The 15,892-nt window shown below is 46.0% G+C and overlaps 1 protein-coding gene across 1 annotated transcript in view; it reads left to right on the forward strand.

Annotated features, from left to right (window-relative positions):
• Positions 1 to 1,907: 1,907 nt before the first annotated feature.
• FAM135B (family with sequence similarity 135 member B) overlaps positions 1,908 to 15,892 on the forward strand; it is a 96,614-nt gene continuing 82,629 nt past the window's right edge. The window contains exon 1 of the mRNA XM_066625229.1: positions 1,908 to 1,984. Coding sequence (XP_066481326.1) covers positions 1,908 to 1,984 — 77 coding nt within the window. The remainder of the gene's footprint in view (positions 1,985 to 15,892) is intronic.

Genomic DNA, 15,892 nt, shown 5'->3' on the forward strand with positions numbered 1-15,892 from the left:
AGCATGGCCTTTCCCAGTTTGAAGAGACACTTTGCCAACAGTCTGAGGCTAAGAGGCAAAGAAGGAAGGCCCATAGCCAGGGAGACAGACCAGGGACGGACTGCACTTGCTCCCGGTGTGGAAGGGATTGTCACTCCCGGATTGGCCTTTTCAACCACACTGGACGCTGTGCCAGAACCACCTTTCAGAGCGCGATACCATAGTCTTTCGAGACTGAAGGTTGCCAATACAAAAAAAGATTAACAAATATGATAATTTTTGTATTGATGAATAATTTTGTTTTTAGATATTATTAATTTTTTTTTTTTTGGGGGGGGGGGGCTAATGTATGTTGTAATCAATGGCCAATACCCTCATGTGTAACCTGTGTAGTTCCAGCCCTAAGTCTAACCTATTTTCCTTACCTGTATCCGTAATAAATAAATAAACTTGGTTGTAAAAAAAAAAAAGAAATAAATAAAAAAGCCATGTTTCTCTAACCTCCTTAGCCGGTTTTTGAATCACTTGACTGTGAGTACGTCTTAGCTCATGAATCACCATTGCCCTTTATTTCAGAGGCTGCTTATTATTTTAGTCCTCTGAATCTGATTTCTTTGACTTCTACACTAATGGTACACAACAGAGAGAGCGAGTGAGCGAGAGCACATTTCTTCAGGATTGTATTATATAAGTGTGTGTTTGGGGGGGGGAGATTTTTTAAAAAACAGATTTTGTTTTTCCACCAAAGACCACATCTCTGCCTCCTAGGAAACACAGACACAAGACAACAACGTCCATTTTTTTGGGGGGGTGGGGGATTATTTTGTTTTGCTTCTTTGTCCTTGACTTTGTTAAAAATGAATTTGGTGATGGAGACAGACAGGTGTGACTAAAATAGCCAGGCTTGTTGTTTTTGCTCTGGAGTAACTCAGCAACGCTGGACAGATTGATTAGCAGCCAGGTTGGTAAACAGCTTTGTGGTACAGTGGCTTCTGAAGGTAAATGATAATAGGTGTTTCTCATTTATTCCTCTGGTTCTTAGGTGATGGTCATATGTAATCATTTGATTTCTCTTCCCTTGATGAGCAGCAACTGAGTGCGTGAATAGACTCAGCTGAGAAGTGTTGTACAGTTAAATGGAAGTTCAATCTTTAGATAGATAGATAGATAGATAGATAGATAGATAGATAGATAGATAGATAGATAGATAGATAGATAGATAGATAGATAGATAATTGGACTGAGCCTGTTTCATGACAGTAGCAGACAATGTTCGCCTATGTGGAGCGTCTGTGCATTGCCATCTCTACCCAGAAAGCCTCTGACAGCAAATGGGAAGGGCTTTTTACCCAGTGTATTATGGCACCTGCAGTACTATTGCACTGCCCCCCCTTGTTGCTATGCCACTGATAGAAACAGCTTGCCAGCCTCTGAAGCTGGAGCAAATAGCAGGGAATGAGTGCTACCATCAAACTCAGCTGATGAACCAATGGATGTACCTGACCAGATGTCACCAGAAGCAGAATGCCAGAGTCAACGGCACTTTGGTCTGATCCCAGTGGCATAGCTAGAGGGGGTGCAAAGCACTAAGTTTTGCAGGGAACGGCCCCTCCCCTTCCCCATTTTGCTCCCGCTGCCTGGAATGGCTCCAAAGGGAAGGGGGAGGGGATGCTTTATAGTGCAGTGAGGATGCCTTCAAAATTTAGTGCTTTGCACCCCCTCCAGCTCCGCCACTGTATGATTCAAAATTGGAGTTCTTATGTATAGATTGAAGGCAGGCTCTGAAGTTATGAGGCAGCTTGCCATTGGATAGTGGAGGCTTCAAGCAGCTTCCACTGTGAAGCTCTAACTTTTCAATCTGTGTCAACTGCTGTAAATCTCCCTCCCCCTTTTGTTTCCGGTTCATTAGGTGATGACCTGAAAACATCATGTCGGAGGTCCAGGGAACGGTCGAGTTTTCTGTGGAGCTGCACAAATTCCATAATGTGGATCTGTTCCAGAGAGGGTGAGTCTGGATATTCTTGGTGTTTTCAGAAACAGTTATTTAGGATCAGACACCATGTTTATTTGGAATCTGGTTGTCATAGCAAGACATAGTATAACATACCAAGATCCAGGTCTACAGAGCTTGCGTCCTGAGTACACTTCTGTACTGCAGCGAGTCATGGACTCTTCGTTCACAACAGGAGAAGAAACGGAATGCTTTCCATATGTGCTGCCTCCGATGCATTCTCGGCATCACCTGGCAGGACAAAGTTCCAAACAACACAGTCCTGGAATGTGCTGGAATCCCTAGCTTGTATGCACTGCTGAAACAGAGATGCCTGCATTGGCTCGGTCATGTCGTGAGAATGGATGATGGCCGGATCCCAAAGGATCTCCTCTATGGAGAACTTGTGCAAGGAAAGCGCCCTACAGGTAGACCACAGCTGCGATACAAGGACATCTGCAAGAGGGATCTGAAGGCCTTAGGAGTGGACCTCAACAAGTGGGAAACCCTGGCCTCTGAGCGGCCCGCTTGGAGGCAGGCTGTGCAGCATGGCCTTTCCCAGTTTGAAGAGACACTTTGCCAACAGTCTGAGGCAAAGAGGCAAAGAAGGAAGGCCCATAGCCAGGGAGACAGACCAGGGACAGACTGCACTTGCTCCCAGTGTGGAAGGGATTGTCACTCCCGAATCGGCCTTTTCAGTCACACTAGACGCTGTTCCAGAACCACCATTCAGAGCGCGATACCAGAGTCTTTCGAGACTGAAGGTTGCCAACCAACCTGTCATAGAAAGAGTCCTATTACTTCAGGCCAAGGTCCATCTTGTCACCACAGTGGCTAACTAGATGCCTCAAGGAAGCTCACTCTTGTTGTCAAACTTTGGGCACAATCCTAACCAGATCTACTCAGAAGTAAGTCCTATTTTGTTCAATTGGGCTTACTCTCAGGAAAGTGTGTTTAGGATTGCAGTCAAGTCAAACTCTGTTTGACTTGTGGCCAAGAGGAAGGCAGAGAGACTTGGGACAGGGGGTGGATAGGCAGTCTATAAGCAGCTCAGCCCAGTAGCATAGCCAAAGGGGATGGTGCAGAAAGTACGGCAGGTGCTGCAATGCTCCATTTAAGTGGCCCCTTCCACTCAACACCAGAGTAATTCCAGATAGCATTGTGCATTACTGTCGATACCCAGAATGGTTCCAGTGGCAAGTGGAACGGTCCACTGATACAGCACCTTGTGGGACCTGGCATACCTACCGCGCTGCCCCCCTGGCTACGCTACTAGCTCAGCCTGAGAGCCAGGCCAGAAACAACCGCTATAATGGGCCAAGTGGAACCCTACATGATCTTCCCCTGAGCTTAAAACTGTAGTGGGACCCTCTAACCATCTGCAGGATTCTGGCCAGCAATTTCTCTCTGTTTGCAAGCACATCTTACCCTAAGTCCCTCTCTACTCCAATTCTTGATTTGAGACTCTTGGGACCTTACAGTACACAGCCAAACAACAGATATATTCCATGTCCTCATTTTTCTCTGACTGAACTTACAATGATCAGTATGGGTGGAGTGCAAATCAGACTTTTGGCCTTTTTTAAATTCAGCATAAGAGCATAAGAAGAGCCCCGCTGGATCAGGCCAAGGGCCCATCTAGTCCAGCTTCCTGTATCTCACAGTGGCCCACCAAATGCTTCAGGGAGCACACAAGACAACAGACACAACCTGCATCCTGGTGCCCTCCCCTGTATCTGGCATTCTGAGGTAGTCCACCTCTAAAGTCAGGACTTTGCACATACCCATCTTGGTTTATAACCCGTGATGGACTTTTCCTCCAGAAATTTGTCCAATCCCCTCGTAAAGGCATCTAGGCAAGATGCCATCATGGATGCAAGCATGGAGCTGTTTGCTGAATTCCAAAGGCTGGTCACGCATAATGCAATTTTTGAATGGAGAGGTACATTTTAGGGCTTCCTTATCTCATATGAATAGCCCTAAAATGTACCTTTCCTTTCAAAAATGTGATTTAGTGACTGGTGACAGCTGAGCCTCTAAGCAGAATTAGCTTAGGACATCTGACATTCTTTAATAAACTGGGAAATAAAGTTATCCGAGTCTAACAGAGATCAATTAATTGATTTGTTTGCTTATGTAAAAAGCCTTCAATCCCTTCCTCTTATTCTGAAACCATTTCAATACTGATGGGCAAATCTGTGTGTGGGTATTTAAAGTACCTAACAAGTTGACAGAGGCTATCAAATTTAAAAAAAAAAAAAAAAGTTCAGAGGAAAGTGAAAGAAAGAGAGGACCAGCAAGCAGATAGAGGGTTCTCAAATTAAATATGGGATTTGAGGTTATTTGTAAGTAGCCCTGCTGTCTTGACTATTTGCAGAGATGGTGGGCTGAGAGCAGAAATCCACTCCTTTCCAGTATACCTTATGGAACTTGCAGAAGTTCTTTTGTTCATTACCCCTCTCCCTGGACAGCACTCTAGACCAGTGTTACTCAAACTGTGGGTCAGGACCCACTAGGTGGGTCGCGAGCCAATTTCAGGTGGGTCCCCATTCATTTCAATAGTTTATTTTTAATACATTAGACTTGATGCTACCATGGTATGTGACTGCATTTGGGGAAATGTGACAGATCTGTACTTTTAACAAGCTACTATGTATATTCTTTTAATAATGGTAGTCAATGGGACTTACTCCTGAGTAAGTGTGGGTAGGATTGCAGCCTAGGATTGTTAAAAACGTTCCTGCTTGATGACGGCACTTCCAGTCTTGACATCACTTCCGGTGGGTCCTGACAGATTCTCATTCTAAAAAGTGGGTCCCGGTGCGAAATATGTGAGAACCACTGCTCTAGACATCACTCATACATGGAGGGATAGATGGATGTAGTACACACATACGTGAATGCATTCACATGAACACTAAGTTGCTCTGCTGTGTGCCATGATTAATGGGGAAAAATAATATATTATTTCTGGGAGAAAACTTTTTTTTTTTTTTTTTGCAGATTTTGGTGTTTTCCAAAGTACAGAAAGCAGTATTATGTATTTTTATTCAAAATTTTCATTATAATTATAAATTATAATTGCTTTAAAAGTGTACTAGCTAGGTGATATAGGTGGTATCGTGTCAGCCAGTGCAGCCATAGTCCACCCATGTACCTCCCATTAAATAATAAATAAAAACCAAATGAAACTGTTTTATTTTTTCACAAACTATGTTTTTTTCTTCTTCAAAAAATGGAAAGCACCAAAAGTGATGTTATGTAGTTTTATTTTGTTATCAATGTTCTCTCCCACCTCTAATTGTTTCATACACTGCAGGAAGAGGACTTTGGTTTTAAAACTGGGTCATAGTAAGCATCTCCCTGTGAAATGTTGGAGGGCGTGGTAGGCTAATAGCTGGAGCTATAGTCCTGCACACTGTTAACTGGGCGCAAATCCCATTGAACTCTATGGTGTTTACTTCTGAGTAAGTGGAGAGGGTCATTTGGGGTATAAGGCTGAGTCAGAGACTGGTGCAGAGCTGTCATGAACTTCCCTGGTGCTGGGGCAGTGATGTCACAAAGTCACATGATGTCACTTCCGGGTCTCCCTAGAAGCGGGAGTGGTGGTACAACAGCTTTGCACATGCTGTTCCTTCTCCCCTGGAAGCTGGGAGCCTCCACAGGAGAAGGAATGGGGAGTGTGAAGCTGCTACTGCCCCCTTCTCCAGAGAGAACCCAGAAATGACGGCCTTGCGCCACAAGCACCTCCTTCATAACTAGGGCAGAGCCTGGGAGCAGTCATGTTCCCCTGCTTGGTATAGCACCCAGGGCAGGTGCCCCTCAGGGTCTGCCCTAGTTACAGCTTTGGACTGGTGGGTGCAATGGCTGGAGCAAAGGCCAGGAGAGGCAGACCAATGTGGGAATCAGAAAATTCAGGAGACATACACGGAGGTAGGTGAGCTACAGGAGCAATAGTTGAGCCCTGGGCTTAGTGCAGACTCTCAGAGGTGCTCCCCAGGTTGAGCTGTTGTACCAATGAAGATCTGGCTGGAAATCAAGTGCTTAAACAGGAGTGGGAAGCCCTGACATTTCTGTAGCTACCTATGTCCTGATTTGCAGCATTTACCCAGATTTATTTATCTGAGGAGTTTTATACGGGACTTCATTCCTTCTCCCAGATAGCCTCATCAGTAGATAAGTTTCAAGCAGCCTAGTGAACACACCTCTGCTGGCTCTGAAGCTCAGTCCAGTGTTGCTGCTGGCGATGGAGGGGGCCGAGGAGTGGGGTTCCTACTGGGAACACTGGATTATACAGGCTTCTCGGCGGGCTCTGGGGTTTGATTCTTGGAGACTTTCCATCCATGCTAGGAAGGCTTGCTCTTTTTCCACAGGTAAGGCTTTATTGAGGTCTTGATAGTCAGTGCTTTGGCACGGATCTACCTAGTGAGCTATTGCCATTGTAAAATTTGGCTTTGCACTGCAGCTTTTTCATTGTTTGCAATGGATATTGTGCCCAGTCAAAATATAGCTTTCTCATTTTGACAGCTTAGATATCCAATATTGCCACGGTGTACCTGTAGCTGATGTAGCACAGGTTGGTGGGGAAGATTGATGCTTCCCTGCTGTAAAATGCTTCCCAAAAGGAGCCAGAGGAGAGACGAAAAAAAGACATTGCGGGAATGGGCAAGTTGCAGCAATGGATACTGTAGACAGGGAAGGGGCTGCAGCTGTGAATTTGGGGGTGATGTATTATTGCTTGTGTTTCAAGCGGTGTTCTATTGTGTACTGCTGAACAGAGAAACAGGCAGCTGAGGAGGAGGCAAGTGGAGGAGAAGGAGGGTTCGGGACATGGCTGGGGGGTTACCTGGGAACCGGGGCAAAGAGGAGCTGAGAGGAGGGCCAAGAAGCCAGGGCTAGGAGGGGAGTGGGTTCGGCAGTGGTAGCGAGTTGATCCATTGCAGCTGCTGGGGCTGACCCCAAGGCCAGGGGACAAATGTCCCCTTACCTTGAGGAGACCTCCAGCAGCCAAAAATCCCCTGTGGGATACAGTGTAGCCTGTGCCGGCACTTCTGCATTTCTGCACAGGAATTTAAGAACATAAGAACATAAGAACAGCCCCACTGGATCAGGCCATAGGCCCATCTAGTCCAGCTTCCTGTATCTCACAGCGGCCCACCAAATGCCCCAGGGAGCACACCAGATAACAAGAGACCTCATCCTGGTGCTCTCCCCTACATCTGGCATTCTGACTTAACCCATTCCTAAAATCAGGAGGTTGCGCATACACATCATGGCTTGTACCCCATAATGGATTTTTCCTCCAGAAACTCGTCCAATCCCCTTTTAAAGGCGTCTAGGCTAGACGCCAGCACCACATCCTGTGGCAAGGAGTTCCACAGACCGACCACGCGCTGAGTAAAGAAATATTTTCTTTTGTCTGTCCTAACCCGCCCAACACTCAATTTTAGTGGATGTCCCCTGGTTCTGGTATTATGTGAGAGTGTAAAGAGCATCTCCCTATCCACTCTGTCCATCCCCTGCATAATTTTGTATGTCTCAATCATGTCCCCCCTCAAGCGTCTCTTTTCTAGGCTGAAGAGGCCCAAACGCCGTAGCCTTTCCTCATAAGGAAGGTGCCCCAGCCCCGTAATCATCTTAGTCGCTCTCTTTTGCACCTTTTCCATTTCCACTATGTCTTTTTTGAGATGCGGCGACCAGAACTGGACACAATACTCCAGGTGTGGCCTTACCATCGATTTGTACAACGGCATTATAATACTAGCCGTTTTGTTCTCAATACCCTTCCTAATGATCCCAAGCATAGAATTGGCCTTCTTCACTGCCACCGCACATTGGGTAGACACTTTCATCGACCTGTCCACCACCACCCCAAGATCTCTCTCCTGATCTGTCACAGACAGCTCAGAACCCATCAGCCTATATCTAAAGTTTTGATTTTTTGCCCCAATGTGCATGACTTTACACTTACTGACATTGAAGCGCATCTGCCATTTTGCTGCCCATTCTGCCAGTCTGGAGAGATCCTTCTGGAGCTCCTCACAATCGCTTCTGGTCTTTACCACTCGGAAAAGTTTGGTGTCGTCTGCAAACTTAGCCACTTCACTGCTCAACCCTGTCTCCAGGTCATTTATGAAGAGGTTGAAAAGCACCGGTCCCAGGACAGATCCTTGGGGCACACCGCTTTTCACCTCTCTCCATTGTGAAAATTGCCCATTGACACCCACTCTCTGCTTCCTGGCCTCCAACCAGTTCTCAATCCACGAGAGGACCTGTCCTCTAATTCCCTGACTGTGGAGTTTTTTCAGTAGCCTTTGGTGAGGGACCGTGTCAAACGCCTTCTGAAAGTCCAGATATATAATGTCCACGGGTTCTCCCGCATCCACATGCCTGTTGACCTTTTCAAAGAATTCTATAAGGTTTGTGAGGCAAGACTTACCCTTACAGAAGCCATGCTGACTCTCCCTCAGCAAGGCCTGTTCGTCTATGTGTTTTGAGATCCTATCTTTGATGAGGCATTCCACCATCTTACCCGGTATGGATGTTAGGCTGACCGGCCTATAGTTTCCCGGGTCCCCCCTCTTTCCCTTTTTAAAAATAGGCGTGACATTTGCTATCCTCCAATCTTCTGGCACTGTGGCCGTTTTGAGGGACAAGTTGCATACCTTAGTCAAGAGATCTGCAACTTCATTCTTCAATTCCTTAATAACCCTTGGGTTATTTAGGTTGATTTATTTGGGTTATTTAGGTTGATTTAGGTTAATTTAGGTTGAATCAGGCTGCCTGATCTGAAGCCAAGTATTAATGGAATCATGCTGAGTGTTAATTTAGTAGGGTCCTACCTTTTTACCTACCGTGGATATTATCCAGTGTGGCTGCCCTAGTCTGTGGGCTCTTCTCCACCAAGCAGTGGCATAGCTAGAGAGGGTGCAAAGCATGAAATTTTGCAGGGAGCCTCATCGTGGTGTGCAAGAGGCCCCTCCCCCTCTCCTTCAGAGCTATTATGGCTGAGGTGTACGCCTGGCTCCGAAGGGGAGAGGGGACCCTCGCACAATGGGGAGAGGCTCCCTGCAAAACTTAGTGCTTCACTCCCTTCTAGCTACACCACTGTCTGGAGGCACAGCAAGCCACGTAACTATGTCATTCCTCATGGATGACAGTCCTTTTCCCCCAATTTCCCCTAAAATGAAACTTCAGGGTCAGTTTGCGAGATTTCTGTGAGTGAGAAATCCGAGATGTATTGAATGTACCCAAAAGTTTCTATACAAGTGTAGCAATTTTTCAAAAGGGACTTTTCGCCTTGAAGACTTTTTGACGGTTTTGCAACGACTTTGTCTTTCTGAATTTCAATGCGCAGCATTTTAGACGGGAAAGCATGGCACTTTAATTACTTAAAGTGCCGGCTGCAAAGGCAGCCACATATTAAATGCAAGTCAATCCTTTCATCGCTCTACATCCCATTTTGTTTCTTGAGAATATCCATTAATCTGCGGGCAAGATGTATGCCTTTATTGCTTGGCGGTATAATTGTATTCCCCGCCTTCCAAAGCAGAAGCTTACAAAATGAATAGTTCGTTAGAAAGGAGCAAAATCATTTGGCTGTGAATGAAGAATGTATGATGATGTTCACGAACAAGCAAGAGGTTGGCTTTGAACAGAACTGAGAGTGTAACCCCCAAGGGAGATGACTGCTTGCTGTCAGCCAAGAAACACTTTGGGGATAGGTAGTAGTAGTAATTTTATTGTCATTGTGCTACAGCACAACAAAATTTATGCACCTTCGAGATACAAGCATAAATATATACTACAATTCCAACAATCACACTCTGCACACTCACCCACACATTCTATACAACATGCATCATAATATAAAAACAGTATAACAGACCATAATGCCCAGGAGCTTGGTGACAACTATATTGCCTTATTCAACGTAATTATGGCTGTGGGATAAAAACTGTTCAGGAATCACGTGGTGCTGCTCTAATAGTTCTGTATCGTCTACCCGAAGGCAACAGTTCAAAGAACTTATGAGCCGGATGGAAGGAGTCTCTCAGAATACTATGTGACTTGTGCAGACAGCAAGATGTATAGATGTCCTCCAAAGCTGGTAGATGAAGGTTGATGATCTTATTAAGAGATCTTAATAATTCTCTGCAGAGCTTTTTTGTCCCCTGCAGAGCAATTTCCGTACCACACCAAGATATCATAGGTTAGGACACTCTCAATGGTGCAATGATAGTAAGACGCAAGCAGCTGCTGTGACAAATTTAACCTCCCAAGCTTCCTCAGAAAATATAACCGCTTTTGTGCCTTTTTAATCAACATGCTGGTGTTAATAGTCCATGAAAGGTCCTCTGTGATGTAAATACCTAGGAATTTGAAACTAGCAACCCTTTCCACCTCCTCACCATTTATGTATAATGGTGTGTGTACATCGTCTTTTTCCAGAAGTCAATTATAAGTTCTTTAGTTTTTTTGATGTTGAGAGATTACTTTCTGTGCACCATAATAACAACTCCTGTACCTCCTTCCTATAAGCAGACTCATCATTCCGGCTAACAAGTCCCACCACTGTAGTATCATCTGCAAATTTTATAATTTCATTGGTGTAATGTGATGGGGTATAATCATGTGCATACAGGGAATAGAGGAAGGGGCTCAGCACACAGCCTTGGGGAGCTCCTGTATTTAACATCAGAGTGGAAGAATGATAAGAGCCCATCCTAACTGACTGTGGCCTACTTGTCGAAAAGTCCTTTATCCACAGACAAATGTCTTGCTGTATGCCCAAACTAGCCATTTTAAAAAACAGCCTGCTAGGTAGAATGGTGTTAAAAGCAGAACTATAATCCACAAATAACAGCCGTACATATGTACCCCGTTGTTCCAAATGATGCAGGACTGTATGTAAAACAATAGAGATGGCATCATCAGTTGACCTGTATGCAAATTGACAAGGATCCAAGGTTGGTGGAAGACCAGACTTAATATGTTTCAACACCAGCCTCTCAAAGCACTTCATAATTACTGAAGTTAGAGCCACAGGTCGATAATCATTGAGAGAAGCAACTACTGTCTGCTTAGGAACTGGCACTATAACAGATGTCTTCAAGCAAGTAGGGACAGAGCACTGTGACAGAGATAAATTGAAAATATTTGTAAAAACTTCAGTCAGCTCTGCAGTGCAGTCTTTGAGGACCCGTCCCAGAATTTCATCTGGGCCAGCTGCTTTCTGGACGTTAATATTCTGTAAAACCCGTCTCACATCATCAGGCTGCAGGACAAGTGACTGACCATCAGTGGCTGCAGCTGGAATGTTGGTGGCTGCCATCTCCTGCTCAAACCGGCCAAAAAACTGATTAAGCTGCTCTGCCATGGAATCACTACTGCGGGGCAGACTATTTTTATAATTCTGCCCGGTAAGTTGTTGCAGGCCCTGCTGTACCCGGCGGGTATCCGAACTTTCAAAATGCTGCTCAATCCTCCGCCTGTACATGGCCTGTGCATCCCTGGTGCCTTTTTTTAAGTTCGCTCTAGTCTCACTCTACTGTAGTGTGTTTTCAGAACGGAAAGCAGCATTCTGGGCTCTTATCAAAAGGTGCACATCTCTGGTGACCCAGGGCTTATTATTAGGAAACTCCCGTATTTGTCTGGTGGTAGTGACAGTGTCCATGCAATTTTTGATATAGAACAGTACAGTCGAGGTATAGATGTCGTTATCGTCCTCCGCAATAACGTTCAATCAGTACGCCTGAAGCAATCCCTAATTTGCTCCAATGCATCTTCTGACCACTGTTGTTTTTCTCTGACAACAGGCCTAATTCTATTGACAAGAGTATCTTGTCTATTGACAATCTATCTATTGACAAGAGTATGATGGTATCAAAAACAGAGATATATGGTCAGATTGTCCCAGAGGGGCAAAGGTATAGTCCTATATGCGTTCACAATATTACTATACACATGATCTAAGGTATTTTGCCCTCTAGTGGGACATTGTACATGTTGATTGAACTTAGGGAGGACAGTCTTTAAATTAGCTTGATTGAATTACATCAGTTGATGCAATTACATACACTCCATCTGGGTGGGCCCGTTGCTGTTTACTAATAGCAGTTAGCAGATAGTTCATAGCTAGAACAGTATTTGCAGTAGGAGGTATATAAACTGCAGTAATTCTAAACACAGTAAACTCAGGAGGCAGATAGAAGAGGCGGCATTTATCAGCCATATACTCCAGGTCAGGAGAACAATGCGTATCCATTATTGTGGTGTTTGTGCGCCAGTTGTTATTTATGTAAACACAAAGCCCCCACTCCTTTTGCTCTTTCCTGAGTCTGCAGTCCTATCCTCTCGATGTACTAGGTGACCTAGTAACTCAATAGCCTCCTCTGGAATGGAAGGATCAAGCCATGTCTCTGTAAAAACCATGGCACAACAGTCCCTTATATTTTTCTGCGTAGAGATAATAAATTCCAGCTCCTCTATCTTGTTTGAGAGGGATCTAACATTTGACACAAAGAGACTAGGCAGTGCCAGCTTGAACGGAGATCAATTGTTTAATCTCACCCAGATCCCAGCTCTGCGGCCTTGTTTCTGTTTTCTGTCTCTACGCTGTCTTCGTTGCTTCTCAGCTGGTAAGATGTTCCACTCAGGCCCTGGCAATCTGGCAATCTCAGCTGGAATGCTGTAACCCAAGACTCCCAGTCTCAGAATGCAATCTTTTCAGCTCAGACTGATAGCGAATAGCTCTTGTCAGCTGTATATCTAGGCATGTATGGCACACTACACTGTTGGCAAACTTCAGTCTCGAAAGACTATGGTATCGCACTCTGAATGGTGGTTCTGGCACAGCATCTAGTGTGGCTGAAAAGGCCGATTCAGGAGAGACAATCCCTTCCACACTGGGAGCAAGTGCAGTCTGTCCCTGGTCTGTCTCCCTGGCTATGGGCCTTCCTTCTTTGCCTCTTTGCCTCAGAATGTTGGCCAAGTGTCTCTTCAAACTAGGAAAGGCCATGCTGCACAGCCTGCCTCCAAGCGGGACGCTCAGAGGCCAGGGTTTCCCACTTGTTGAGGTCCACTCCTAAGGCCTTCAGATCCCTCTTGCAGATGTCCTTGTATCACAGCTGTGGTCTACCTGTACAGCGCTCTCCCTGCACGAGTTCTCCATATGGCATGTATGGCACTCAGCAATAAATAACTAAACAATAAACTAATTAAAAAAATACCAATCTCCAGAGTGCAAAGCTGCTGCATATACATGCGCTGCCATCTTGGAAAAAATTGTACTCACTGGAGGAATTGGAATTGGAATAGGAATTGTACTCTCTGGAGAATTGTTCTTTCTTAGTGCTCTTGGAGCCTGGCTTATAGCCACAGCAGCGTGCGAGAGAGAGCTCCTTTACTCCTCCCACCACTGCTATAGCAGCAAAAATGGTGAATGAGAGGGAGGGATTGAGATTACTGGGATTACTGGGAATCCCCAACTGGGATTAAATCTCTGCCAAAGCAGAATTTGGGGAGATGCGATGCATGCAGGGACGGCCTTAGGAAATGCAGGGCCCAATTGAAACAATGTCGGGCCCCCTCTAATTTTGCAGGGCCGCCTCTACTAATTTTTTTTTTTTAGCTGTTAGCTTGAATGGAACTAGAACAAGAAAAAAAATCTGTTACTTCTGTGCAAGTGGATAGGACTCCTGTACCTTTAGTAGTTGTGAAAAACTGAAGGGAGGAGGGAGTGTGCGCCCAGCCTGCAGAGCTCCCCGACTCTCACCCATCACTGCTCCATCCGCAGCAGCCCGCTCCAGACCAAAACAGGGGAGAGGATGGTGCCGGGAGCTGTGAGGGCGAGGAAAGAGAGAGGTGCGCATGCTGCCACCTGCATGGCACCAATTTCGGGCCAATTGGAAGCAGTGATGGGTGGAAGGGCAGTGCGGGGCCCCCACCATGCGCGGGGCCCAATTGGGTTAAATCTTCCTAAATGCCGGCCCTGAATGCATGTACTGCTAACACTCAAGCCTGAAACTCCCAGACATCACTAGCTAGACCAGAATGCAAATCTAATTCATGAATTCACTTTGTGAACATGTTCCATGATGTGCTAATTCAGTGATCAATATCAGAAGCAAGAAGGGAATGAATGCGGTTCCCTCCATTCTTTCATTAGCAACTAGTGTTTTGGCAGCGCAAGGTACTCGTATTTTGTGTAGGGGAAAAACCTGGGCCACTGTTGTGCAATGCTGGGCCACTACTAGAGATGGTAAGAGGCCTGGCACATCTGGCAGCAGCTCTGGAAAGCTCTGCAGGTGCCCGTAAGTTGGCAGCAGGCTGTGGATGAGAAGGGAAGAAACGGCATATTCAGAAAGGAACTGGGAATGTGTTGGGGGACAGAGTCCCCGAGGCATCTGGTGGGACACTCTGAGATACAGGAAGCTGGACTAGATGGGTCTTTGCCCTGATCCAGCAGGACTCTTCTTATGTGATGCATGAGGGAGGACCTTCATTGGCTCATCTATTCCACAGATACTGCTTGAGGGGAGTGATGTCCAAGGCATGCGGGGCTAGTTGGGAAAAGAGATCAAATCCCATTGCAGTCCTGATGATTTATTGGGAGAATGATGGGGTATAATTCCGACTGGACATCAGGAAGAAAGATTTAATGGTAAGAACATAAGAACAGCCCCACTGGATCAGGCCATAGGCCCAACTAGTCCAGCTTCCTGTATCTCACAGCAGCCCACCAAATGCCCCAGGGAGCACACCAGATAACAAGAGACCTGCAAGGCTTCCTGGGAATTGTAGTTAAGAACATAAGAACAGCCCCACTGGATCAGGCCATAGGCCCATCTAGTCCAGCTTCCTGTATCTCACAGCAGCCCACCAAATGCCCCAGGGAGCACACCAGATAACAACAGACCTCATCCTGGTGCCCTCCCTTGCTTCTGACATAGCCCATTTCTAAAATGGTAAGGTATGGTTGGCAACCTTCAGTCTCGAAAGACTATGGTAGAAGCCTACAGCACCCGGTATTCCCAAGCGGTCTCCCATCCAAGTACTAACCAGGCCTGACCCTGTTTTGCTTCCAAGATCAGATTAGATCAGGCATGTGCATGGTAACAGTTCAGCAGTGGTACAGATTGCAGAGGGAAGTGGTAGACTGCAGACCCTCAAGCAGAGGCTCGACAGGAACCTGCTGGAGATGCTCTGGGATGATTTCCTGCTACAGGGGGTGTTGGACTAGATCACCTTGTGGCTCCTTTCCAACTCTATGATTCTATGAGAACTGACCAGAAGAGTCCACCTCATTACATCTGACAATGCAAAAGTGTTTTGAAAAAAGCCGTTTGGGGGGTTTTGGTGACCCATCCTTGGGTGTTCCCGAATCAATTGCAAGTGGCTTTGGACACATCAGTCAGGAGCAGGAGGCAGGATCCTGAACACCCTGTGGAAAACGAGTCCCTTTCATTCCTCCCAGCAGGGCCTTCTGCAATCACGATTGAGTCACGCTGGCAGAGGCATGTTGCCGTGCATCTCTCCAGGAGCCATCTATCATGCGCTAAACGGAATTCAGTCTCCTGGGCTGTCAGTCTGGCATTTCTTGTGAGCACTAAATGTACTTTGGAAGGGTTTACGCTGCTCAGAGGAATGGGAAAAAATGACTCCTGCCTGCCAGCCATTCAATACCGTTCAACAGGTAGGCTTGGATGGGTGCCAGCACTTCCCTTAGTTTATTTCAAACAGCAGCTGGGTCTGTAAAGGGTATAGAGCCAAGCCTTGGGTTCCAACGATACGTGCATGTGAGTTCTCTTCTTGATCTTGAATTTCCACGTTCTCCTGGCTTCAGAACTGGAAACTGTATCCTTGGAGGAAGGGGTTGTTCATACCTTTCATTCAGCAATGAAATATAGCTTGACCGATTCG

The sequence above is a fragment of the Tiliqua scincoides genome, chromosome 4, assembly GCF_035046505.1.
Source record: "Tiliqua scincoides isolate rTilSci1 chromosome 4, rTilSci1.hap2, whole genome shotgun sequence".
Classification (NCBI taxonomy): Eukaryota; Metazoa; Chordata; class Lepidosauria; order Squamata; family Scincidae; genus Tiliqua; species Tiliqua scincoides.